The sequence below is a fragment of the Stigmatopora argus genome, chromosome 6 (genome assembly GCF_051989625.1).
Source record: "Stigmatopora argus isolate UIUO_Sarg chromosome 6, RoL_Sarg_1.0, whole genome shotgun sequence".
Classification (NCBI taxonomy): Eukaryota; Metazoa; Chordata; class Actinopteri; order Syngnathiformes; family Syngnathidae; genus Stigmatopora; species Stigmatopora argus.
The window spans coordinates 890,207-915,133 of record NC_135392.1 but is presented as its reverse complement, the minus strand read 5'-3'; the positions used below and the strand labels follow the sequence as shown (position 1 = coordinate 915,133).

The 24,927-nt window shown below is 52.5% G+C and overlaps 5 protein-coding genes across 8 annotated transcripts; all 5 read right to left on the bottom strand.

The window, feature by feature from the left end:
• Window positions 1-18: 18 nt before the first annotated feature.
• pcif1 (phosphorylated CTD interacting factor 1) lies at window positions 19-8,013 on the bottom strand. Of its 3 annotated transcripts, none has more exons than XM_077601906.1 (16): window positions 7,846-8,013; window positions 6,708-6,856; window positions 6,518-6,642; window positions 6,131-6,247; window positions 4,975-5,099; window positions 4,741-4,895; window positions 4,501-4,648; window positions 4,339-4,422; window positions 4,156-4,255; window positions 3,916-4,078; window positions 3,617-3,849; window positions 3,314-3,400; window positions 2,670-2,854; window positions 2,494-2,587; window positions 2,200-2,375; window positions 19-1,493 (listed from the first exon to the last, which is right to left on the bottom strand). In XM_077601906.1, exons 2-16 carry the CDS (start codon window positions 6,820-6,822, stop codon window positions 1,250-1,252), a joined length of 2,151 nt encoding a protein of 716 aa, XP_077458032.1. In that variant the 5' UTR covers window positions 6,823-6,856; window positions 7,846-8,013; the 3' UTR covers window positions 19-1,249. The 3 variants fall into 3 exon arrangements, with proteins under 3 accessions (XP_077458032.1, XP_077458033.1, XP_077458034.1); XM_077601907.1 differs by lacking the exon at window positions 7,846-8,013 and adding an exon at window positions 7,689-7,839; XM_077601908.1 differs by lacking the exon at window positions 7,846-8,013 and adding an exon at window positions 6,956-7,674 and having other exon boundaries at window positions 6,708-6,923.
• A 461-nt stretch (window positions 8,014-8,474) lies between these two features.
• LOC144075133 (haloacid dehalogenase-like hydrolase domain-containing 5) lies at window positions 8,475-11,949 on the bottom strand. The gene is made up of 9 exons (XM_077601909.1): window positions 11,555-11,949; window positions 11,245-11,466; window positions 11,017-11,129; window positions 10,844-10,937; window positions 10,717-10,753; window positions 10,480-10,657; window positions 9,382-9,613; window positions 9,174-9,309; window positions 8,475-8,976 (listed from the first exon to the last, which is right to left on the bottom strand). Exons 1-9 carry the CDS (start codon window positions 11,603-11,605, stop codon window positions 8,789-8,791), a joined length of 1,251 nt encoding a protein of 416 aa, XP_077458035.1. The 5' UTR covers window positions 11,606-11,949; the 3' UTR covers window positions 8,475-8,788.
• Window positions 11,950-12,099: 150 nt separating this feature from the next.
• Window positions 12,100-14,610, bottom strand: isy1 (ISY1 spliceosome associated protein). Its single transcript, XM_077601913.1, has 10 exons — window positions 14,472-14,610; window positions 14,037-14,059; window positions 13,902-13,953; window positions 13,445-13,510; window positions 13,322-13,364; window positions 13,003-13,233; window positions 12,783-12,905; window positions 12,610-12,707; window positions 12,425-12,514; window positions 12,100-12,297 (listed from the first exon to the last, which is right to left on the bottom strand). The coding sequence occupies exons 1-10, from the start codon at window positions 14,472-14,474 to the stop codon at window positions 12,190-12,192; spliced, it is 837 nt and encodes a 278-aa protein (XP_077458039.1). The 5' UTR covers window positions 14,475-14,610; the 3' UTR covers window positions 12,100-12,189.
• Window positions 14,611-14,824: 214 nt separating this feature from the next.
• Window positions 14,825-17,580, bottom strand: cnbpb (CCHC-type zinc finger, nucleic acid binding protein b). The gene is made up of 5 exons (XM_077603443.1): window positions 17,411-17,580; window positions 16,400-16,554; window positions 16,270-16,335; window positions 15,250-15,448; window positions 14,825-15,160 (listed from the first exon to the last, which is right to left on the bottom strand). Exons 2-5 carry the CDS (start codon window positions 16,503-16,505, stop codon window positions 15,040-15,042), a joined length of 492 nt encoding a protein of 163 aa, XP_077459569.1. The 5' UTR covers window positions 16,506-16,554; window positions 17,411-17,580; the 3' UTR covers window positions 14,825-15,039.
• Window positions 17,581-18,263: 683 nt separating this feature from the next.
• LOC144075960 (RNA-binding protein 39-like) lies at window positions 18,264-24,629 on the bottom strand. 2 transcript variants are annotated; one of them, XM_077603432.1, is made up of 16 exons: window positions 24,468-24,551; window positions 23,589-23,651; window positions 21,959-22,056; window positions 21,790-21,836; window positions 21,203-21,367; window positions 21,045-21,134; window positions 20,763-20,880; window positions 20,529-20,681; window positions 20,274-20,420; window positions 20,141-20,206; window positions 19,859-20,063; window positions 19,645-19,731; window positions 19,472-19,583; window positions 19,295-19,400; window positions 18,737-18,815; window positions 18,264-18,515 (listed from the first exon to the last, which is right to left on the bottom strand). In XM_077603432.1, exons 7-16 carry the CDS (start codon window positions 20,823-20,825, stop codon window positions 18,412-18,414), a joined length of 1,122 nt encoding a protein of 373 aa, XP_077459558.1. In that variant the 5' UTR covers window positions 20,826-20,880; window positions 21,045-21,134; window positions 21,203-21,367; window positions 21,790-21,836; window positions 21,959-22,056; window positions 23,589-23,651; window positions 24,468-24,551; the 3' UTR covers window positions 18,264-18,411. The 2 variants fall into 2 exon arrangements, with proteins under 2 accessions (XP_077459558.1, XP_077459557.1); XM_077603431.1 differs by lacking the exon at window positions 21,959-22,056 and having other exon boundaries at window positions 24,468-24,629.
• Between the last annotated feature and the right edge of the window lie 298 nt (window positions 24,630-24,927).

Here is a 24,927-nt window from a genome sequence, read left to right as displayed (position 1 = left end):
TAAAATGGAGGACAAGTCGGAAAGGGAAATTGTTTACTGGGAGTTCGACATCCTTTTCTGCACATTGTCCTGTCCAGTCCGCTGGGATTTGCTGCGTATTGACGACGTGAGCGCTATTTCGTCGATGGCTGACGAGATTCAACATTTCAAAATCGTCCGGTCCGGGTACCCCGCTCTTAATTTCTCCCGTAAAACGCACCCCTCCAACCCATTCCAATTGGACTGATCCATTTGATACAAGCGGGAAAAGTTCCGTCATCCAAAAAGGAAACGGACAAATTCTTAGAAAAAAGTGAGTCATCAAAAAGATGCAAGATAATCAAGTCTGGGTCAAGTTCAGCACAAGTGATGGATGACATTGACAAAGTGGACTTTTTTTGTTAATTCATTCACTTCCATGGACGGTGACAGATGTCAAAGGGATTAATCGTCTATTCGCGATGAGCTCATTTTAACTGATGGCAAAAACATGAAGAGCATTCTTTCGTGGACCCCCGCCAGGGTGGCCATGTTGGTAGGGTCCACAATGCATTGAAATTCAAACCAAGTCACAACTCGCTTACTTTTTCTTCTTTTTTTTTAAGTGGAAACGATTTCTTTTTACTTAGATGTCCAATCTTAAAACTATATGTACCTGAATTTACATTTAGCAAATATACATAAAGTATGATGTCCACACATATAGAAAAAGTTCACATGACATGAAATTTAAAAAAAAAAAGCTGAAAATAAAATAGCATAAAAATAATTTTTGAAAAGATGAATGCAAGAATTTAACCTTTTTTTATCATTTCAAAAATGTTCATTTTATAAAATTTGTATTCATGTTTAACTGGAGCGTTTTCCAATTTTCGATATATTTTTTAATTTTGTACATATTTTTTTTCTTCGTTTTATTCATGTACATAGGCCATGTTTCTTTTTTTAAGGTATATTTGCTCACTGTAAATTCAGGCAGTTGACGAGGTCCATAAAACAGCCGGCCTCTCGTAGACATCCAATCCGCCGGAAACCACGAGTTGAAAATGAAAATGTTTTTCTCCCGGCCGAGACGTAAACCGACAAGTTCGTCGCTAACGTACATCCCCATCCGGATCGGACGGGGAGCGAACGACGTTTTGGTTTAGTTTCCGACAAACCGGAGTGGCGAGTGGGACACCAAATAAAAATCCCGCCATCCAAACTGTACATTATGTACACCGGGGCCACGGTGCCAAAAGTGGCAAAGTCCGAGGGGGGGGGGGGGGACCTACGGCCGTTCCTTGGTCTTGTCCCGCGGGCCATCCTCGCGGACGGTGGCCTCGGAGGGGGCGTCGGCCGGCGGCTGGGCGGGGCCCGGGGAGGCGGGCGGTTGCGCCGCCGCGCGCGAGGGCCGGTAGGACGCCGCCAGTTCGGACAGCCTTTCCGGTGTAGGTGCCCACTTGGCCCAGCCGGCCGCGTTCTGCAGGAAGAGGACCGCCGTGCCGTGGACCGCCCGGTAGTACATCTCTTCCCTGTCCAAAAGAGGGGGTGGGGTTAGAAAAAAAGAATACGACAATGACATTATTAGCCTGCTTTGAGAAATGCCTTAAAAATGGAAGCCAAGTGAGTCCAAAAGGCTCCAAACTCAAAAGCCTCCCACATATGCCCTCAAAAGAACCTAAAGCAGGGATGTCAAAGTGGCGGCCCAGGGGCCAAATCTGGCCCGCCGCATCATTTTGCGTGGCCCGGGAAAGTCAATCATGAGTGCTGACTTTCTGTTTTAGGATCAAATTCAAATGAAGAGTATAGATGTATATTACATTTCCTGATTTTCCCCCTTTTAAATCAATCATTGTCATTTTTTAATCCATTTTTTCTGTTTTTAGTTCAAAAATCATTTTGTAAAATCTAAAAATATATATTTAAAAAGCTAAAATAAACATTGTTTTAGATCTATAAAAAACTGAATATTCAGGACTTTTAATCCAGTTCTTTTAATCCCTTTATTAAAAAAATCTAAATATGATATCTAAAATGGTCCGGCCCAAATGAAATCGAGTTGACGTTAACGCGGCCCGCGAACCAACCCGAGTCTGACCCCCTTGACCTAAAGTAAGCCACTGCCAATGGAGGATATTCTTCCCGACCTACACGGCGGGTGGGCGGGGCCCAGACGCAGCAGAAAGGGAAACAAAGCGGCCAATGGGCGAACAGCTGCAAAGCAACGCTCCAGCTCACCTTTTGCAAAGGTGCTGACTCCCCGAACGGTACTCGTGCTCGTAGGCCGGCACGCTCATCTGGTGGCGCAGGAAGCGACTGGCCTCCATGCGGGCCAACGCCGGCGTCACCGGCTCCCGCCACTCGGGCACGAAGACCACGAAGGACAGCGGCTCGCTCGACTGCTCCAGGAGGTCCTGTCGGGATGGGGGGGCAGCGTTAATTATCCAGAGCGTATGGTATCGAAGAAAAACAGCGCCATCGCCTGCAAAATTTGTCAAGCGCTACCGCCAGGACGGCAAATCGGCCAATCACCTCAAAGTGCGCCACCATGGCGTCCATCAGCTCTTCGCAGAAAGGCGGGTTGGCTTCGAAGGAGCCGCTGACGGGACGGAAAGACAGGAAGGGCCTGGCGCGGCCCACCGCCGCCGCCGCCATTTGCCGGTTAGTCTCCGGCAAAGGGCGAGCGGGAACCGCGGGCGGCGTCTCACCCTCGCGAACCAAAGTAGCAGTCGGTGTCGGGGAAGGCGGAGCAGAATTGCTTGAAGTAGCAGTTGAGCGGCGAGGCGAAACACTCGAAGGAAACGCCAAAGTGCCGATTCAGGGCCTCGAAGACGGGCACCGGCAGCGCCCCCTGCAGGCCCGCGCCCTCGTTGGCCGTCCCGCCGAACATGACCTGCGGGCGGTGGGGTCGGGTCAGGTCGGGTCGAATCGGCGCCGGCCAGGCCCCATGCCCCTTTGCCCTCCGTGACCGGACGTTTGGTCGCCGGACGTTTGGTCGCCGGACATTTGGTGGTCCAAACAAGGTAAAACAAGACGGTCTACGCATCAATAAAAGCCAACAATGGCCATGAGCAGTTTCACTGAGCCCACGTGTGAGTGTAGAAGAGTTTGTATGTACATGCGCTGTCCCTTTAAGAAGCGACGTCCGTCAGGGTCTTAACAAGTTCTTCAACAAAAAACAATCAAAGTCCGGCAAATTTGGAGCTTTTCTTTAGCCTAATAATTATTAGGGCATTAAGTATGACTAAATAGTCATCAGCAGTTTGTATTTAGGGAATTTGAGCAACAATTTTAAATGGTAATTACCAATAACCTTCCGGGCGACCAAACATCCGAGTACCTTTGCCCCCACCTGGTATCGCTTGAGCAGGCACCAGACCCTGGACAGGAACTTGTCAAAGCGAGAGTCGTCGATGCAGCCGTACCTGTAGAGCAGCTCCTGAAAAGAAAAACCCAAAAGGTCCCATGAGTCTCTGGGACTACCTCCGAACAAGCATTTTGTAGTCCACGTCAAACTAGCGTATTTTCTGGCATAGAAGATTTCGTCTCTATTTTGGACTTTTTGAGGCTTTTCCTCATTTTTTTCCCAATTGGAACGACCGTGACTATTTATTTTCCTGTCTATAAAAGCGAGAAATCATGGAAGGTAAAGAACCAGCTTGCTGAAGTGTCCCCTGTTGACTTTGACCATCTCCCCTTTGAAGCGCAGACAGGCCACGTCGTTCTCAAAGTGAAGCTCCACCCGCGGTAGGGGCGGCGTGGACCGCGCCAAGCGCAACGGGTAGCAGTACACCAGCCGCGACGGGTTCGGGGACGACTCCCCCGCCGCCGCTGCCGTCGTCGTCCCCGCCTCATCCTCCTGCGCTTGCGCCGCCGCCGTCGGCGTCTCTGAAGGTCGGAAAAAAACAAAACACGTCTGCCGGGGACCCTGGGCTTTAACCGCCGTCCACGTACCGGCGGTGGGCGGGTCCTGCAGCAGGCCCAGGTGCGTGTGGCGAAGGCGTCGGCTGTACTCGCACGACAGCTGGTAGATCTTGGAGCAGATGCCCTCCACCGAGTCCTTGGCCACGGCCGTCACGTGAGGCCCGCACTGCTGACGGAGGTGCTCCAGGCGGTCCTGAAGCACAGTCGCGCCCGCGTCAGGCCCCGCCCGGCGACTTATTTAGGCCCCGCCCCAATTCCAAGGCGCGCTACCATGTAGTCCTCCTTGCTGGCCGAGTGGTCCCTGCGCAACCAGCTCATGGTGTCCTCGGCGTTCCACTTGACCACCTTCCTGCTCTCCGGACTGGCGTTCCTGAAGGCGGCCTGGGTCTTAGAGGGCACCGGAACCCCAGTCGGCGTGAGCGCCCTGCCCCGCCTCGCCCCCCGGTCCCTCACCTGGAGTCCATCATTTTCTTGGCCGCTTCGGCGTATTTGAAGAGGAGCTTGCGGGCGTCCTCCTTGTATTTGATGCGAGACAACCTGACGGGGCGGCGCGCAAGAGGTCAAGCCGAAGGTCAAGCCACGTGCCAAAGGTCAAGCTAAAGGGCCGACCCATACCTGATGGGGATGTCGTTCATCACCTCTCTGAACATGGACGGTGAGATGACGGGCCGACACTCGCTGGGCAGCACGGGGTCCCGACCTTGGTCCGTCACTTTCCTCTCCAGCAGCCAGCGGTTGAAGGACTCGCGGGGCGGGTCGATGCCTGCCGGCAAAGGTCGGCTCGGGTCAGGTCGTTCGGGGAGGGACGGACCGCCGCTCGCCATCTGGCCCGCTCTTTTTTGCGGCCGGGCTTACCTTCTCGCTGATGGCAGAGCTCGTGGTAGTGCTGCCTGAGTTTGGTGACCAGCTGGGCTCGCTGCAGCTCGATCTCGGGGTGCGGGGGCAGCTGCTCGGCGGGGAGCCGCTCCCGGATCACCGCATTGGTCTGGATCTCCAGGTCCCAGTAGACGCTATGAGCCACGGGAGGGCGCGGGAGGTCAACGCCGCCGACCCCCGTCCGGTCGGGAATACGCGGCGAGCGTGACTTACACGGCCGGCCTGTAGGGAGCGGGGGCGGGGCTGGGCGCGGCCTGCGCCGGGGCGGCTCCTTGTTTGTCGTCGCTCCAAGGTTTGGCGCCGGGGGCGCCGGGCGAGATGGGCGTGCTGGGTTCGGCCTGAAAGGGACGGCGGATGGGTTTCGGCGTGACTGGACGATTCGCCAAAAGACGTTTGGTCGACGGACAGTTTGCCGAACGGACGGTTTGCCGAAACGGGATTTGCGCGCTCGCCCCGCCCCCGGATCGGGTGTGTACATGTTTTTCAACCTCGGCCCGCGGGTCATATACGGCCCGTTACAGATAACATTCATTTAGGAATAACAAGGGCATGTACTGCTCCCCGCTGGACATATTTCTAAATACAAGTACGTACTAATATGTGCTGCCAATTTTTGATATTTTTTATTTTATCCTTGTGTTTAAAGTAGTAGCCATTTGGAGATCGCGCAATGTAATTTATCAAAGCTGGGGATTGATGTCTGACACTGAGAAAAAACAACACTAGAAGACTTATGTGAATTTCTAAGTGCCTTGGACAGACTAGAGAAAGGGCTTAGAGAACAATACCTGAAAATGCCATGGAACACACTTTTACTTCTAGCTTAATTTTAAATAATTTCCCATTATTTTAGGAAATATATATTCAAAATGATTTGCTGAGAACCTTAATTCAAAGTATAATCTCAACGTTTTCTATGCTGGTGTCAGTTTTCTGGAGTAGGATTTCTGGATTTACAATTTCATTACAGTAGTACTTACTGTTACTACTACTTTATTTTCTCTATTTCTTCTGTCATGTACTGTTCTGTGTGATCTCCAAATGGCTACTACTTTAAACACAAGGATAAAATAAAAAAATTAAAAAATTGGCAGCACATTGTAGTACGTACTTGTATTTAGAAATATGTCCAGCGGGGGGCACTACAAGTCCTTGTTATTCCTAAATGAATGTTATCTGTAATGGGCCGTATATGGCCTGAGGGCCGAGGTTGAAAAACATGTTCACACGATCCGGGGGCGGGGCGAGCGCGCGAATCCCGTTTCGGCAAAACGTCCGTTCGGCGAACTGCCCGTCGGCGAAACGTCCGAGTACCGGGTTTCGGTCTCCACGGGGCGAACTGCGAGACGGGAGGTGGGCCGTGGCTTACCTTGGCGCGTTTCAGGCTGTTGGCCTGCTCCTCGGAGCTCCGCCTCTTCCTCTGCCCGTTGCCCAGGTTAGCGTCGGCTCCCTCCGCCGGCGCCGCGTTCAGGCCCAAAGGATCCGACTGCGCCACCGGACAAAACAAAACAGCTAATTTGACATTTCAGTGTTTCAAAAATGACTTCCACTGGTTTTCCTCTCCTTGAATAAATGAAAATAAAAATTCAAATAGAAAAACATTTGAATCATTTGATGATAATCAAGCCTTTCATTGTGAGCCATTTCCATTTTGTAAAGGTTCCAAATAAAGTCTATCCTTGCCATACCAAAGAACTATTTCCCAATTTATGTTTATCTTTGCATGTGCATAAAGACGGTCAAATTAGGGACTCACGATGACGTCGTGCTGTCCCAAGACGGGCACTTCCCACAGACTCTGGTTGGTGAACCTGTTAAAGTAGTAGGGCCGGTTCTCCCGCCGGGACCAGCACTTGGACCAGCCCCCCTGGATCAGCTCGTCTGCGAGGGGCGGGAGGCAGGATTGGTTGGTGAGATGGCCGGATCGGGCTCGGTCCACGCCTCACCTGTCAGTTCGGGCGCTTTGGCGGCGGGCGGCGAGAGGGGCGGGCCCCGCGAGGCTGCCGAGGAGCGCGCCGCCTCCCCCTTGGGCGACGCCTGGGCCTGGCTCTCACTGGACATCTCCCACGCTGCCGGGACCGGCACCACCGGCCACCTGAGGAAAGGTCACAAGAGTTTAAGGCGGCGGACTCCCGTACTCGGACGTTTGGTCGCCCGGACGTTTGGTCGCCCGGACGTTTGGTCGCCCGGACGTCCAACAGCTGTATTGTATTGTACCATTTTTAAACACAGACATAACATCCAGATGCCTTATTCCTCCTTTTTCCCTTTTTTTAAAAAACCTGAACATCCCACCATTCAAAGGCTACCTGGCTATGCCCCATTTTTTGAGCAGACCATTGTTTTGATGCGTTTTTTTTTTAAATCTAATCCACGCTGTTTTTATTCGAAAATCTCGGGGATGGTGTGTCTCACTTTTCTTGACCAATATGAGCGTTTGTTTTCGACACACGGTAGTCGTCAGCACACCGTGAAAATGTGGTATATTAACTTGAAAGGAAAGCGAACGACAGAAGGCTTCGGCTTTTCCTCGGCTCGGTTCGGTTCCGACGTTTACATCGCTTTTTTTCCCCCTAATTTTTATTTTCCTCTTCGGGCCACAGAAATGAGCGCCATGGTGACACGCATGCGCACCGCGCCGTTCGCGAAAAAACACGGAGGCGGAGGAGGAGAAGAAGGAGGGAAAAGAGAGGCAAAGCGGCAAAGAGCGAGAGAGCTAGCTAGCGGGCGGGCAGACGGACGGACTGACACTCTGGAGGGACGGACGGAGGACGAGAGCTCAAGCCTTTCTCGGCTTCGAGCTCGCCGAGCGGCCGCTTTTCGCTAGCCTTTCCGCCATATTGAGCCAACGAGCCGCCGAGGCCAGCGCCGCCTCCGTCGCCGCCGCCGTTTTCGGCGCCAGTTCTCAGACAAGATGGCGGACACACCCCTGCCACAGCGCCGCTCGTCCCGCTCGCGCTTTCCGGTCCTCCCCGCTCGAGCGGGCGGCCGCGCACGCCCTCCGAGCGGCCGCTTTCAAAGCCCGCGGCTTCCGACGCCCGCGGGTCGCGTCGGGGGCGGCTCCGCTGCGCCGCCTCCGCTTACCTGGACTCTTTGAAATGCTCGCAGTCGCGGGCTCTGCCTGTTGGTTCGGGGTCCTCCGCTCCGCTCCCTCCCCGCCTGCTCAGACATCTTTACAGGGGAACCCAAAGTGCCAGTGCGCATGCGCCGAGCGGCCGCCGCTTCCTGTCGGCTTCTGTCGCGACGCCGCCGCCATCTTGAGAAGGTCGACCCACTCGACCGTTTTGCACCGGAAACACGTTGAAACCTTGGCCCCGCCCCGTCTCAATACAAATTCAAACGAAAGTGGAATTCCATGGAAAACATGACATTATTTTTTATAGAGATATTTCATGTTAACGTTTTTAAAGACACGTTGCACTTTTGCATCCTCGATCCCTGTACATACGATGACTTATTTAATGTGTCTTTTTTAATGGAAATGCGAACCATGTACGGATACTACTCAGGAACAAGACAATCTGGTTGTAATATTACAATGGTCCACTCTAGCGGAAGGCTAACGAATTTAATATAAATCAGACAATCAATGTCAAAAAGAATTTATTTATTTTTTAATCCTAATTGTGCTCCAACGACGTCTAATCCATTAAACACATTAAAATAGTCACATTTCAAATTCTTATATCGAATCGTAATGCAGTACAATAACATTCACTTGTTAGTTGTATTGGTATTTTAAAAGGTATACATACAAATAGCATAAAGATTGCCAATACTCTTTGCAAACAATAGCATGAATGGTAAACAGCATTAACAGCTCAAGAGTTTGAGTTTTGACAAAATAAAATGGTCATATTTTACAACTTTGTTTTGCTCAAATATGACTTTTTTAGTGATGTTACGTATTGAACTCTGGGAAAAAGTTCTGGTCAACTTGAAATAAAAGCACCAAAGATGAGATTAGACGTCCAGTGGAAGGAATTCTGGCCACCACGGTTGGATCCTCATTTGAATCGATTGGCGTTTACTTGCCATAGGCCGGCGCCGTCAGAGGTGGTGACGGAGCAGCAGGTCGACGGCGGCCTCCACGTCGTCCAGCACGTAGTCGGGTTTGGCCAGACCCACCTCCTCGCCGCAAATGTCGCGGTGGCCGTGCAGGAAGGCGCTCTCCCCGGCGGACGCAGACGGCGCCTCGTACACGCCGGTGCACACCTGGTGGGTGTCGGCGTAAAAGAAGGACGACAAATGTTTCCTCCGGCCTTTGACTCCATGAACAAAATCTCTTCTCCGACCTCTGTGACCTTTCCGAATTAACCCTTAACTCCCAAGTGACACATTTCAACGATAGCCAACTTTTCGGGGCGTATTAAAGACGAGTAACCGGCAGGAACGGGCGGGCGGCGGCCTACCAGGACGGAGCGGCAGCGAGCGGCGGACACCGACGTCTCCGGGCCACCCGCGGGCCGGGGGGGCGCCGCCCCGCATCGCCGAGCCAGGTAGCGATCGAAAAGGTTGGCGCCGTACACGTCCGTCATGGGGTTGTCGCTGAGAGAGGCGGGGAGGGGCCAAAATGGGAAGTTTGGCGGTCGGGGGAAGGGCGAACGGACGTCGTCTCACCCCACGGCGTAGATGGTCCCCACTCGCCGGTTGCGGTTCTGCAGGGCCAGCGCGTGTTCGGCGTACTGGTAGGTCAGCAGGTTGGGTTTCCCCAGCAGCGCCTCGTAGGTCAAGTCGCGGCCCGTCAACTTCTTGTAGGCCGACTCCAAGCACAGCAGGAACATGCCGTGGCCGAAGCTGAGCCCGGAAAAAAAATCCCGTCGGGAATTGGATTGGATAACTTTTATTCATCCTGTATTCGGGAAATTGCGTTGTCACAGTAGCAAGGGGGTGAGGATGCAGGAATAGGAAAGGCATTTTAGACATAGATAGATAGGTCATAAGTAAGTTAATAAATAAATACAAGAATAAATAAGTGTTGCTGAAATATATATATATATATATATATATATATATATGTTTATATATGTGTATACATGTATATATATGTATATATATATGTGTATATATATGTATATATGTGTATATATATATATATATATATATATATATATATATATATATATATATATATATATATATATATATATATATATATATATATATATATATATATATATATATATGTATATATATATATGTGAATATATATATATATATATATATATACACACGTGTACACGTACACACGTACATATATATATATATATATAAATACACATATACACATATATATATATATACACACATATATATATATACATACATATATATATATATATATATACATACATATATATATATATACACATACATATATATACATATATATATATATACATACATATACACATATATATATATACATACATATACATATACACATATACATATATACATATATATATATATATATATATATATATATATATATATATATATATATATATATATATATATATATATATATATATATATACATACATACATACACATATGTGTACATACACCCATACATATACATACACACATTAGCACATATATACATACATACACATAAATGCACATGCATGCATACGGTAGGTCTTAACACTCAGCCATTTGTTTTGTTAAAGAGCGTGACAGCTGATGGGAGGAAGGAAGGAAGCGTTTCAGTACCGTGGCGAGGGCGCCTCGGCCATCCACAGCAGGTCGACGTTGCAGGCGATGACGGGCAGCTGGGCCCGCGCCGGCGGGCGGCTGTAAGCGGAGGACGGACGTCCGTCCGTCAGCAGGACGTCCACCAGCAGCTGCAGGTTGGTCTCCCAGCGCACCGGCTCACCCAACAGCAGCACGGCTAAAACGAGGTTGCCTCCTCACTCTTTGCCGCCGACTTATTCCCGTCCGTGCTTTTACCTTCAATTTGGGAAAACGCCTGCGGTGGCGCCGTCGACTGAAAGACGGAGACCAAAACATTTCGTCAACGTGCTCGCTTGGACTTTTTGACTATTTGTACTTGATAGTTTCAGACGAGGTCACTCACGGTCGTCGCTGGCGTCCTGTCGTGGTCGACCATGTCGAGCAGAGGATGCTGTTCTCTCAGCTGCTCCACGCTCACCACCTTTTTGAAGCCCAAACTACGGACGCCGTCAAGGACAGACTGACACCACGCCGGCCGGGGAAGTCCGGATCGGACGGACAAGTTGTCAAGGATACGTGCGGGCGATGTCCGTGACGGGGCCTTGACCGGAAACCAGAACGCACTTGTCGTGGAAGCCGGTCAACATTTTCAGCGGGCTGTAGGATAAGACCACCTGGGCCGGACTGATCTGCAATACGAGAACAAAACATTCCATCCGAACCGTTAGGACTATGTTTCACGCGACACTAGCACCATTGAGCCAGCAGAAGGTGCTGTTTTAATTGTTTTTTAATTTTACGCACGTGGACGTCGAGCATCGCCGAGAGTTGCGCGGCTTTTTGGCGAGCCTGACAACTTCCGGCGTTGGTGACGAAGACCACCGGGAAGCGGAAGCGTCGGCGCTCGTCTAGCAGCTTGCCGAAGGCGCGTCGCGCCGCCGGGATCACCGAGCCGCCACGCAACACCACGCCATCCACGTCCAGGAGGATGCCGACCGAGCCGGAGCCGCTGCCGCCGCCACGGCTCTGTTCGACGTCAACGTGACGTCGTCAGTCTCGCTCCCGCGGTGACGCACGCACGCGCGCGCGCCAACTAGTGGAGCGATCGACTCACCTGCGCGTTGGCGGCGCTCCGGAGCGCGCGGCGGATCTGCGACGTCCACATGACGAGCCGTCGGCCCGTCCGTTCGATGCTCCTATTAGAAGAGTGGCGGTGTGACGTCGAGACAGGGGGCGGGGCCACAAATCACCAGAGTCTGAGACCAAGAAAACGGGGGCAGGGGGCGTTCATTGACATTGCAAAGAGCCATCCCATCCATTTGAAGCGGGAGCGTTGGCAAAAAGCGTACGCTTGCCCCATTTTGTAGGGATTCCTAACGGTTGGAACGTTTTTCAGGATGACAACACGGATAGGACGCCAGTCTGGGAGTGACATAGGGTGGCGGCTTGGGTTTAGACTTCACCCCGACCCGTAACTTACCCTGGCGGGCCAAAAGATGCGACAAAAGGCCGCTTGTGCGTCCGACTGATTGGAAGCAGCTGAGACACGTTAAGTCGTCCGTCACGCGACGCCACTCCGGCGCGGGAGACGCGTGACCCAGGGCGCAAATTGGCGCAGTGGCGTCCGCCGGGACCCCGTAAAGAATTTAGTAAGGCACCTGACTGCTCGTGGGAGAGCCACGTGGATTTATTAGGAAAATAATACAAAGAAAAGTGGTAGATGGCGGGCCATTTCCATCCGTCCGTCCGTCACAGTCCCAGCAGCGTCCGGGCTTGACGGCTCTGCTCCTGCAGACTTTCGCTGGCGTAGCGTTCCAACAACTCCATCTTCTTGCGCCGCACCAGTGCTTCTTCCACCTGACCGAGCCCCACACACACACACACAACACATAGATTTGCATCTGGCAAGTGTCATCGATCCGCTGATGGATTGGCGGCGCCGAGCGGACAAAGGCTTCGCGTCATTGGCGGTGAGCGCGGTCACCTCTTTCTGCGAGGGGACGGGAACGTGGGCGAAGAAGGCCACGTCGCCTTGCTCCGGGTCGTCTTCGTCCAGCGCCGGCTCCTCGTCGGGCTGCGGACGCGCCCCCAAAAAATATGCCGGTCAGGGAGCCCGTGGAGTCGGAGCGCCAAGTCGGTTCGCCCCGGCGTTCACGCCGGCTACCTCACCTCCAGTGCCACCGCCGAGTAGATGCTGGGCTCGTCCTCTTTCTCCGAAGGCGGGCACCCGCCGTCCGCCCGCCACTTTTGAATGGCCTCCGCAACGGCTGCGCGGAAGGAAAGATGGCGCCGTCAGTCGCGTGGAATGTTAGCTATCGGCCGACGTGCCGGTCGGTCTCCACCTCGCTTCTCGTGGCGCATCTCCAGCGGAACCAGGACGCCGTCGTCTTCGTCCCGGTACCCGTAATACTCGGCGTCCACGTCCTTCATCAGCTCGCCGCGAGTCTTGCGCATGTCCGGCGCCGCTGTGGCCGCCACGAGCTCGTTAGTTAGGGCGTACGTCCGCCGGAATACTTTGCCTCTCGGCCCAGAGCGAGCGCCGTGCCGCGGCGGGGTACTTACGTTCTTGCTCAAAGAGTTCTCGGACCCCGGGCAGGTCCCTGGCGGCCCCGAAGTACTTGTATCCCCGGTTGCCGGGCACCTCGCGGCCCTCGCGGTCCAGCACGCGGGGGCCGTAGCGCTTGTAGTCGTAGCCTCCCAGCTCCCGGATGCGGAACTCCCAATGACGCTTTTCCCTCAGCAGCTTGTTGATCTCGTCGTTCAGGTCCCGGATCCTGAACTCGCCCAGACCGGCTGCCCGGGCGGCGAGAGCGGGCGATCAGCGGACCCAGCGGCGAGAGAGAGAGCGCCGGGCCGGCGACGATCCGGGCGTTCCACTCACCGTTTTGGATCTGGGCCACTTTTTTGGAGACCTCACTGATGATCTGAAACGCAACACCAGACGCGCCATTTTAAGAAGGCGCCCGCCGGCTCGAGCGCCGGCGGCTTTCGATCGGCGCGCCACCTGTCTGCGCCACTTTTCCGCCTTGGGGAGATCGCTGCACTCGGAGGCCAGGTACGGTCGACGCTCCTGTCCGGTCGCAGGTGGACCAAAAGAAGAAAAGGCGTGTTTTCAACTCGCCGCCCCGAGAAAAAAAAGGCAGTGGCTCCTTAGCCGGTAACCAGTCAAATAGCCTATATGGCCCCATATGGCTATTTAGCCGGTAAGAATTCTGTGTGGGGTAAATAGTAAGAAACTACGGCCAATGTAGCCACTGCCTAAATAATAGTCATTAAATCCCTATTCACCTAATGTTAAAATCTATCAATTGGCAATAACACATCAAATTTCAATAAGATTGGTTGAATGGTTTAGAAAATCTCCTATTCACTCAATGTCAAATAATAGGTTACCGGGTAAATAAGCATTTTGACGGCACTTTACAGCGATTTCCTAAAGCGCCGTCGAGGTCATCCCTCACCTTGACTTTCCCTTCGTCCAGCTGAGCTTGACGAAAGCGAGCCAAGGCCGTCCTGAAACGGGGGAAGAGAAAAGGGGGTCCGTTTGAGGGTTTTTCTTTCGCCACCTGCTTGTTTGCGCATGCAAAAATACTCACATGGCCTTCTCGGCGTTTCGAGCCTGCGCAAAGACACAAAAGATGAAAAAGCGTCAACTTAAGCTCGAGATTTGTTGACGAATAAATAGCTAATAACTGTTTACGGAAAGCTCGTCCCAGAACAACATCCTTCATGATGCCTATCGGCGAAACAGTCCACCACAATGAGTCGGTCCCCCGCGCTTGACGCATGGTTTTTAAGCCCAAAATATACTTTGGATTGCAAGTGCAAAAGTGGTCGTGTTGAAAAAGAACTTTTTGTTTGTGGGCGGCTTTCGCGAACAAGTAAAGCAAGACCTAGCTAAAAAGCAGGCGAGAACTGTGCTAGCGAGTTAGCTAACTTTTTCTATGCTAGTCGTTCGTCATGAAAAGTAAGGCTAGCGAGTTAGTTAGATTTTTATGTACGTCGGGGGGAGATGGAAAAAAAGTGCTTACCATTGCCGCCGCAGACTTTTAAACCTTGAAGCCAAGATGAAACAAATGATGTTTTTGTGGCTGAAGACACACGCCGAAAACACAGGAAACAGTCAACAAGGGCGGACGACTTCCGGCTTGTCCAATCAAACGGTTGCCACCTACCGGAGGGAAGTGGAAGCGCAAATCACGGTTCATAAAGTGGGGAACAATCAATACATATGAATCAACATACTATATACATGCCAATATCTAAGAATATAGCTTCCTTCTTTAGCGCCATGGGCAGGTTGACGTTAAAATCACAAGATGAAACCAATAAGGCAACAGTAATGAGGAAGAAAAAATACGATAAATACATCAATCCACTCCAGTTTTCAAGTTTTCACTCCGCTTTATTGTCACCTTCACTAAACAAATGACATTTTGCAACCATGATACATATTGTACAAAAATAACATTTGTCCAACTTCTGCCGGAACATGAAAAAGGATAGTTTTTTGTTTTTTTTGGCAGCAAGAAAAAGCACCTTTGCAAAGGTAGAAAAGGATTTTTTCATTTACAATGTACAACAACGACCCCGGCGTCGCTAGGCCTCCCGCTCGTCCTCGCCGCACTCCTTGGCCAGGTGTCCCGCCTTGCCGCAGTTGTAGCAGCTGAGCTGGGACGCTTGCTTGCAGTGCATGGCCACGTGACCCAGCTCGCCGCACCTGACGAAACAGGAAGGCCCGGCGTTGATGGAGCGGCGTTGACGGAACGGCGCTAGCAAACTGCATTTTTCCCCTTTTCCGCGTCTGACCTGTAGCATTTGACCTTGTGGCAGCCCTTCTGGATGTGGCCCGAGCCGCCGCAGGAATAGCACTTTTGCTCGTGGGCGTGCTGGCACTCCCGGGCCACGTGACCCGCCTTGCCGCAGTTGTAGCACAGGGGCTGGCGCTCCTTCTTGGGCTCGGGGCACTCCCGCGAGATGTGACCGGCTTGCCCGCAGTTGTAACAGGCTGAAGGCAAAAGCACACCAAAACCATCTGGGCCAGGAGCGCGGGCGTGGCCAAAGAAACACTCCCGCTACGCGACCGGAGACGGTGCCGGCCGGTCGTTGCCAGTCCCCCCGACTCGAATTCCCAAACAATAATGGAAATACAGTGGTACCTCGACCTACGATCAGCTTGTGGTATGACAAAAATTTGGATCGAATATTTCGCCTACGATATGATTAAAATTTCGAGATGTGACCAAGCCAGGTGGCCATGACATGAGAGGTCTTTTTATGCCAAATCTCTTTCGTCTAAACAGATATCTACGAGCACCGAACGATTTATTCAGACAAGTTTCCGTGTGCGGTCGATTGGTCGCCCGTCTTTTGGTCGACGGTCTGTTGGTCGCAGTCTTTTGGTCGTGGTCTTTTGGTTGCCCCGACCGCGACAACGGGCGACCAAAAGACCGACGACGAAAAGACAATAGATGGCGAATTAGAAGAAATAAAACATTTTTTCCAATCCAATATCCTGTTTTTGGCGTTTTTTCAGAGGATTGGAACCAATTCATTGGTTTTTAGTTCATTTCAATGGGAAACGTCCGCTCGAGTTACGAAAAGCTCGACATACGATCTCAGTCCCGGAACCGATTAAGATCGTATGTCAAGGTAACACTGTAAATCCAGTTTTTCCCCTAATATTCACGGACTGTTGGGCATCATTTTGACAAGAAAATAAATATGAAGAGACCTAGCAGTGCCCCCAATTAAATTAAGTTTGCAGGGGGCGCCAGCCATCGTTTTTTTTGGCCACTCCCCCATCCCAAAATGCTCGTGCAAACTCACCGTCTTCCGTCCTTTCGCAGTCTCGGGCCACGTGCCCTCGCTCGCCGCATCGGTAGCAGAAGGTGTCTGTCGAGACGACAGGCCGGTCACGGAGGCGCCGGAAACGGCGAGGGCGGCGGCGGTGTGTCACCTTTGGGCCTGGCTCTTCCCCTCCCTCGTTGACCCCTGGTCGCGTCAGGGCAGTTTTTGATCCAGTGACCGGCTCGGCCGCAGCCGAAGCACTCGGCGCCGCTCATGTCCTCCTCTGACGCGCGGTCCGTCCTTCTTCCGGTCGGTGGGTCGGTTCTTGGGTGGGTCGGTCCGTTCGCCCCCCGCAAGAGCAAACACGCTCATCACAGACAAGAAGGCGAGCATCGCGAGCGCTCATAAACAAGCGTGACATCATCTAGGGACACATCGGTCTTATACGTCATGACGTATCAAAGACAAACCACCAAAAGTAGGACTGTGACATTATAGCCGTGTTTGCATCATGGAAGCGAGCAAAAGTCACTGATGGGGCGGCGGTCTGTACGATTTGGGGGATTTGCCCGCTCTCAGTTTTCCATGGGTTTGGGTTTTGCGCCTACTTTGGCAGGTTTTAATGCCAGGGGGCACAAATAGACAAGGAAAAGCCATCTCTGGGTTCCTGGCAGTAGATTTCAATATGCAGTTGCCCTCCCAGTTCCAATAAAATTGGACATCTAGCATCCTTAATGGCATCCAGAGAATTCAACTTTGGGGAAACAAATATTTGCTGAGTTACGGTACTTTTCCAATAGGCAGAAATTGCTCTAAGTCTAAGGCTTCCCTGTTTTGGTGGTTTTGCTGCTCGTTTGCGATTGCGGGGAAATCCAATTAACGTGAAATAACGGAACGCGAAAGCGGCAACGAGAGCTGTCGTGGTTCGAAGAGGCGGAGCGCCCCTATACCAGACCACCAAGCCCGAGGAAGGGGCTCGAGCGGTCAAGCGTCCCGGACGGCTCCACTCCACCCCAAAGAGGAGAGCCTCGCTCCGGCCAGCCGTCCTCTTCGCGGTGCGGTGCGGTGGGCGGGCCGGTTAGCCTGCTAGCGTGCTAGCCGAGCTAGCTTTCGTCGCGACGGAAGAACCGCGTTCGTGGTAGTGGTGGGAGGGCACACTGAACCCGGAGCGAGAACTCACCTAGCTCTTCGAGTGCGGAAGCGAACCGAACCGAGCCAATAGCGGGCCCGAACAGAAGCCGAGGCGAAGGTGAGCTTTGAGGGAAACTGTTATTTAGCTAGGCTTTCGGTTGTTTTTTTCCTCCCATTCGTTTTCTTTGCACGCGGCACGCATAGGCGCTGAGGCGTTCAGGTGCACCGGGAAACGGCAATATGACATTTTGAAGCGACACTAGTAGTACGTACTAGTCATACCGTTTTAGTGTCGTTAAATGTCAATAGATATAAAGAACAGCAATTAAGGGAGTGGCCCCGTGGTGAGCACTGGGTAACGGGTGACCTTGACGGTGTAATTCTGCGCATATTCGTCCAATACTTGTAAGGAACTGCGGTTAAGCCATGGCACTTGACTTGGAGCTAACCCTAAACCACACTAAAAAAACACAACTAGTCCCTTTATGAAATAAATCAAACTCAAACTCATTTTTTTCATGCTGTAAATCATGATTTCTGGCCAAGATTGCTCAACATGAATAGAGGACCTCTCCAAATCAAAACGACCTAGTTACTACTCCACCAATATGAAGTTTAAAAGTCCTACCGGTCGGTGCGCTTGGTTCAAGTGACATTTATTATTTTTGAGTTGATTCCAAAAATCAAGCTTTCTCGGTTCCAGACAAAGTCGGTGGCTTTTAGCAGAGGACATCTCTAGCTACTCTTATACTCCATCCACACTGCGTTTTAACCGTACCCTTAAGAAAATTGAATAAATATCTTGCGCGTGAAATTCGTTAAGATTACCCGTTGCATTTTCGCGGTACGGCAAATCCAGATTGGCGGATACGTTCCCAAGGAAGAGCCACGCTTGCGCTTGGTGACTTGAAAATAAAGTTTAATGAAGGATTCGATTAGAAAAACAAGACCGATTTGTGTTCTGACAAAGGGGGCGGGGCAGACGGAGCCGGCTCATTCGTCCAACGGCTACCGCCCGCCCGGTCGACCTCCGGCGTCGAGGCTTCCGAGTCATCGGCGAGGGGGCGGGGCCAACAGCTGCGTCGCCGTGGCGGCGTCCGGGAACAAGTTGTGGTAGGCGGGAAGCGGGACGTACGCCGCCTTGATCATTTTGCCTAGGAAATACACATTCCGCTTTAAGAAAAGTCCCTCACTTCCGGGGGGATGTATTATTGATTTTTTATTATATTTTTTTTTTTTTTTTTTTTTTTTTTTTACAACTGTCAATGTTACTTTATGCCTGACGTTCAACAATGAATATATTATAACAAAGGCTCGTTCGCTGAGCCCCATTCGTTTTGGAGCATTTTCATGGAAAAGGCGGGCGCAAACTCACCGCCAAAGTATCGTCCGTGAAGAGCGCTGACGGCCGCCATGGCGGCGGGGATGGACGGACACTTGACGTAGACGTTGCCCTGGTGGGAGGGAGAGAGAAGGTCCAGTGTCAAAAGCGCGGAGCTCGTTGGTTCGCACGGTACACGGTCGATTGGTCGCCCGGAAGGTTAAGTGATAATTACCACTTAAATCGTTGCTCAAATTCCCTAAATACAAACTATATTTAGTCATACTTAATGCCCTAGTAATTATTAGGCTAAAGAAAAGCTCCAAATTTCCCGGACTTTCATTGTTTTTTGTTGGAGAACTTGTTAAGACCCTGACTGAACTGACGTCGCTTCTTAAAGGGACAGCGCACGTACATACAAACTCTTCTACACTCACATGTCGGCTCAGTGAAACTGCTCATGGCCATTGTTGGCATTAATTGATGCGTACACCGTCTTGTTTTACCTTGTTTTGTCACTGGTCTTTTGGTTGCCCGTTGTCGCGGTCGGGGCGACCAAAAGACCGGCGACCAATCGACCGCACACGGGTTCGCACGCATGCATTCACGTACCTCCGCCGAGTTCTTGTCCACGTAGATGTGCACCACGCCGCCGTGTTTGTTGCACTCCTCGATGACGTCATGCTGGATGTCCACCTCCCAGCCTGATTGATCCTCACTGCCCGGTGGCGCAAAAATAATCATTCAAACAAACAATTTTGCGGCATTAAAAACAGTCCACTTGCGCACCTGCTGGGGTTGAACATGTTGGAGAGCTGGAAGCAGTGCGTGGCCAACGGCTGAGAAGGAAGGTTGAGCGCCGGCGGGTTCATGTTGAGGTTGGCCGACGGGTTCATGGCAGCTGCGGAGCCGGGTGGTTAGCCGTGGGGGGGGTTTGGGGATGGCAAGGGGCGGGGTCTCACCTGAGACGGCGGCCATGGCGCCGATGGCGATGGCGCCGCTCATCTGCAGGGCTTGCTGGGCAGCCGGGGGGATCTGCAGGCCCGTCCCTTTGGAGAGCGGCAAAAAGAAGGAAAAAAACTAAGCGGCGTGCGTCGCTGTCAGTTTGTGGACCCACGGCTAGTCTCGGATGGGCAGAAAAGGGGGAAAAAAAACTCAAAACGCAACGCCACCCACCTTCGGCCAGGCGGGCCATGAGCTGCAGGCGGCCGGTGGTGCCCAGGTCGATGCCGGTGCGCTCCAGTTCGTCGCTGTCCAGCAGGGAGGCGGCGGCCGAGCCGTCGCTGCGCTCCGTCACGTGGCCCACTTTCATGGGCCGACCGGCCAGCTCGAAGCCGTTCAGCTGCTCCAACGCTTTCTTGGCGCACTCGGCGTCTGAGAACTGAGAGCGTCGTCGCATTGTCGGTCGGGGCCGACTCGAAATGCCCCAACCAAAGCGCTGAACCGCCCGGGACTCACCGTGATGAAGCCGTACCCCTTGGAGCGACCCGTCTCGCTGTCCATCATCAGCTGGATGCCGTCGATCTGGGGGCGGCGCACGGCGTCAGCCCACCCCCCGCCGACTTCCGCGCCACCGCGTCCGACCACTCACCCGCCCGAAGGGCTCAAAGATTCCTCTCAGCATCTCCTCCGTGATGTTGAAGTGCAGCGAGCCGATGTAGAGCCTCATGGGTCCGGATGAGCCCTTCTGGAGGTTGTTGGCCGCGGCGGCGGCCGCCGCCGCTCGGTTCTTCTCGGCCTGGACGAAGGGAAAGTGGCGTTGGTTTTAAACGGGTTCGTCGGCGGTAGACGCCATTGCCGCATAACGGTTGAAAATCCCCTTCATCCCCGGGCGGACTTGCGTTACCTGCGAGGCCTGCACGATGATGGGAACTCCCAGCAGCCTTTGCCCCGTCAGTCCGATGGCGAGAGGCACGGAACTGGCCTCCACGAACTCGATGTAGGCGATGCCCTTGGAGCGCCGCGAGTTCCTGTCCGAGATCATCCTCACGTCCCGAACCTGTCGAGCGCCGGAGCGTGAGGAGGAGGCCACGGTGTCTCGCCGTGGGCGGAGTCTCGCCTGGCCCGCCCCCAACGTTACCTTGCCGACGGCCGAGAAGAAGTCCTCCAGGTCTCGGGGACGAATGCGGGCGGCCAGCTGCATGCAGAAGACGGTGCGGGCGTCTCGTTCCTCCGGGGTCAAATTGTCCAGCAGTGGTCTTTTCCAGACGAGGGAGACAGAGGGTGGGGTTCAGATTTCAAAATGACGTCAACCAGACCAAGACGACACCGCGGGGACACCTAACTTTTGTTTTGTTTCTCTGCCGTATCATGCAAGATGATTCATTTTGTTTTGAAAGCTTTTTGCAAAATATTGTCTCACTTGTTAGGACTTTTCTCCCTCCTGATGGGACTCTTGTCTCTGCGGACAGGACTTTTCTCTCTCCTCACGGGGCTTCTGGAGCGTTTGCGCCTGGCGACGGAGGTCAGGCGGTCACCAACTCGGCTTGACTCGACCCGATCCGACCGGCGGGGACTCACGTCTTGTGGTAGTCTCTGTAGCGTCCGCCCCTCTCGCGGCTCCGCCGGCGCTCTCGGCTGCGACTGCGCCGCTTCTCGCGGTTGCGTTTGGGCTCGCGGCTGCGACTGCGCTTCCTCTCGCGACTCTTGCTGCGCTTGCGCTCGCGACTGCGGCTCCGCTTCTTCCTGCCGGGACGGCGCGGAGGGCCCCCGTCACCAAAGGCCCGATGGAGGGCGGCGGATAGGAGACCCAGGGGACATCTTTTGCGTTTTCCCCGGTTGCCAGATTCTGGCCCTCCCACTTCAAACAGATTGCACGCCGACGAGCATACACTCGTTTGGATCGGCGGCCCCTACTGGCGGGAGGCCGCCTTCCCCTCCGAGCCATAACGAGGACATTCCAATCATGTCCTCGACCGGAGAAACAATCCCTTTTCATTTGGAAGCGGATGCATTTGAAGTGGGAGGGCATTGGCGGGACATCGACAAAAAACTCAGGGCCCGCCACCGATACGAACGGCTTTCTCGCGGGTGAAAATTCAATCCGTTTGAAACGACTCCGCCGGCGAGACGCGCGTGACGACAACGGCGGTGGTGGCGGCGGGTACCTCTTGGCCGGTTCGTCCCCCCCATTGGGACTGGCGATCTTGTCGTCCTAGCGGGGTCGACAGAGAAGAGCGTGAGGCGGCGGACGCGACATCGGGGGGGGGAATTCGGGGGAAGGGGAGGCAGGGCAAGAGAAAATATGGAGATCGAGTGAGTGACATTGAAACAGACTTTGTTCGTGTGCCGAGGGGAGGGGGGGTCAGAGCGGAGGGCGGGCGGGCCGCCGAGCGGGGGCTCTTCTTCCTCGCCGGGACGCCTCTCAAAGGGCCCTGCAGCAGACAGGAGTCTTGCGTCAAGTCAACTCGCCAGCGCGCCCGGCCCGCGTCCCTTTTAGCCGCCGTTTCCGCTGCTTCCGCCCCGCCCACCTACCCCCGCCAAAGGCCGCCTCCTTCGGGGTCCTTGGGGTGGGGGGCCCACAAACTATGGCCGTCTGACGGGCACTAAGGAGGAAAGAGGAACCGCCGGGAGCCGACAAAGCGCGGCGCCCGTCTACCGTCCTCCCGGGTGACGACTCAGACCCCGGCCGGACGACGACACGCATCCCGTTTGGTGATTCGTTGAGAAGCGAGCTTCAGAACCAGCAACGACGAAGCAAACCTACTTTATTTTCCTTCGGGCAAAACCGCAGCATTTGTCAAACCTCAAAAACACATGCCTAAAGCCTTTTCAACAACTTCAACCGCCGACACGCTGCTTTCGGCTACACCCGCAAATCCCCGACGCTACGGTATCGCTAGCTAGCCATCGCTTTTTCGAAACCATGTTTATTCTAACATCAAACATGCTTATAAAGCCACTTCCCTCCCTCCCTCACCTAGCTGGCCCGCAGCAAGTGATGGTAATATGCTCGATTATGGCCCACACAGAAAGCTTCAAACCAGCCTACGGTCTTCTGTGCTGCCACACAAGACGCAGCTTCAACAGCGCCTCTCCGCGAACTCAGGGCCCAAAACCTGACACCTTGAACTCCACGTAGGAAACATGTTGTTTGACCATAAACTCATTCAAAAGTAATAATCCACATAGACCACATGTGTCAAAGTGGCGGCCCAAGGGCCAAATCTGGCCCGCCGCATCATTTTGTGTGGCCCAAGAAAGTCAATGATGGGTGCCGACTTTCTGTTTTAGGATCAAATTCAAATGAAGAGTATAGATGTATATTAAATTTCCTGATTTTCCCCCTTTTAATCAATAATTGTAATTTTTTAAATCCATTTTTTCTGTTTTTAGTTCAAAAGGCATTTCGTAAAATCTAAAAATATATAAAGAAGCTCAAATAAACATTGTTTTAGATCTATAAAAACGGAATATTCATGGCTTTTAATCCAGTTCGTTTAATCCATTTATAAAATAAAAAAATCTAAATATTATATCTAAAATGGTCCGGCCCACGTGAAATCAAGTTGACGTTAAAGCGGCCCAGGAACCAACCCGAGTCTAACACCCATGACATAGACAGTTATGCCCCCATATAAGTTTGTAGCTCATTCCCTGCCCACGACACTTCTAGACATCAAGTCCATTTCAACTGGCAACACGCAGCGAGACCGCCTGATCTTTTTGCGCCTATTTCCATCTGAAAATATACGATTCCCCAAGTCGTGATTTGATCGGGCACATGTCCCAGGACCGAGAAGCGGGTTCACGTGGTTCCTCCGCGGGCCACCCGAGGTGATAGGGGGGGAGGGGGTCGGATCGGGTCCCCGGGTTTGACGCCCGCGCCGGACAAGGCGCTGGCGTTCGGGAGTTCTGAGCAAAGCGGTCGGTGTTTGAGAAGAGCCCAAAAATAAAAGCTGCTCACCTTCCTGTAAGGGGCCTCCAGCATGGCCTCGATGTCCAGGTCGTCCGCCATCTGACCGCTGATCTGCAAAAACAAATGACATCCGTTCGTTAAACTTATTCAGAGACCAAAGGCGAAAGACTAATCCACAAGCGGTTTCTCCGTATTTGGTGATGTTTGCTCTAAATGCACCACTACCTTGACTTTAGTAGAACTTTGCCTATTGGGAGGGAGCCTGCACTACACATTCGTTTTTTACAATGCAGTAAAGTATCGTCGCCATCGTCCGATACCGTTTTTACGACACCAGGCTAGGAAAATTAATGGTATCAGTGCAACAATAATTGAAATCCAATAGATGGACTCCCAGCTCGGACGATCTAGTGAGCTTGTCGAGTTGATACAAATGAATGAGAAGATATTTACAAACTGAGAAATGTTCAACATTTGTGTGGGAGCAAGCCAGCAACCTCGTCAGAATCATTTTGGGTGTATATATATATATATGCATTTCTTGCCTTCCCTGTCCTTAAGGTGCTTTTTTGAGGGGTTAAGGTTGGAGGCTGACTCGACGGTAGACGCGAATGTCCCGTTAGCATCTCGTCGAGGCTCGGGCGCGCTTTCGGAGCACAACATTGGATGAAATAAGAAACAAACAAAACAAAATTGACCGGACTTTACGGCTACGGCTTCCCCACGACTCGAAGCGGCCACTCGGTTGCGTATCAAGCAAGCTCGTGGCCATATTGCTAGTTCATTTATCACGAGGCCTCGGAGGCGCAACGAGTTAGCCGTTAGCTTCCGGTGCTAACAAGCGACGGGTCTCTCGTCCGCGTTCGGTACACATTCCCGGTTCGAGGAGAGGTGAAAAGTCCAGGCGACGAGGTAGGAGCATTTTACCTCGGCACTCGGCTCTTCGAAATGGGTGAAAACCGTGTCCGCGGTTGACTTTGTCCGCTCTACCGTCGTCAGCTCGGCGCGACTTAACTTATTCGACTTGAAATGGCGCATGCAGTTCTCGCGAGACAAGCTGGCGACCGCCGGCGCAACAGGAGATGAGAATTGACGCGTCACGGCGAAGCGACGAGACCTCGCTGCAATGTCATTGGCTGCAGGAGACGGGCTACTCGAATGGGATTGGCTACTTTATCGCGTAGAGGTTACGCCCTATTGTTTCCAGGCAGGACGCCATGATCTATTTGTGTTTTCGTTCAAATTCAAAAATAGAACCGTCATTACCTCTATCTATACCCTCAAGACAGAGACACAACAATAAGGAAAATGATATGATATTAAAACTGCCGACTTATTTGTAAACTTAATCATTCAAAATGATGCAAAACGAAAAGCGCACCTGCAC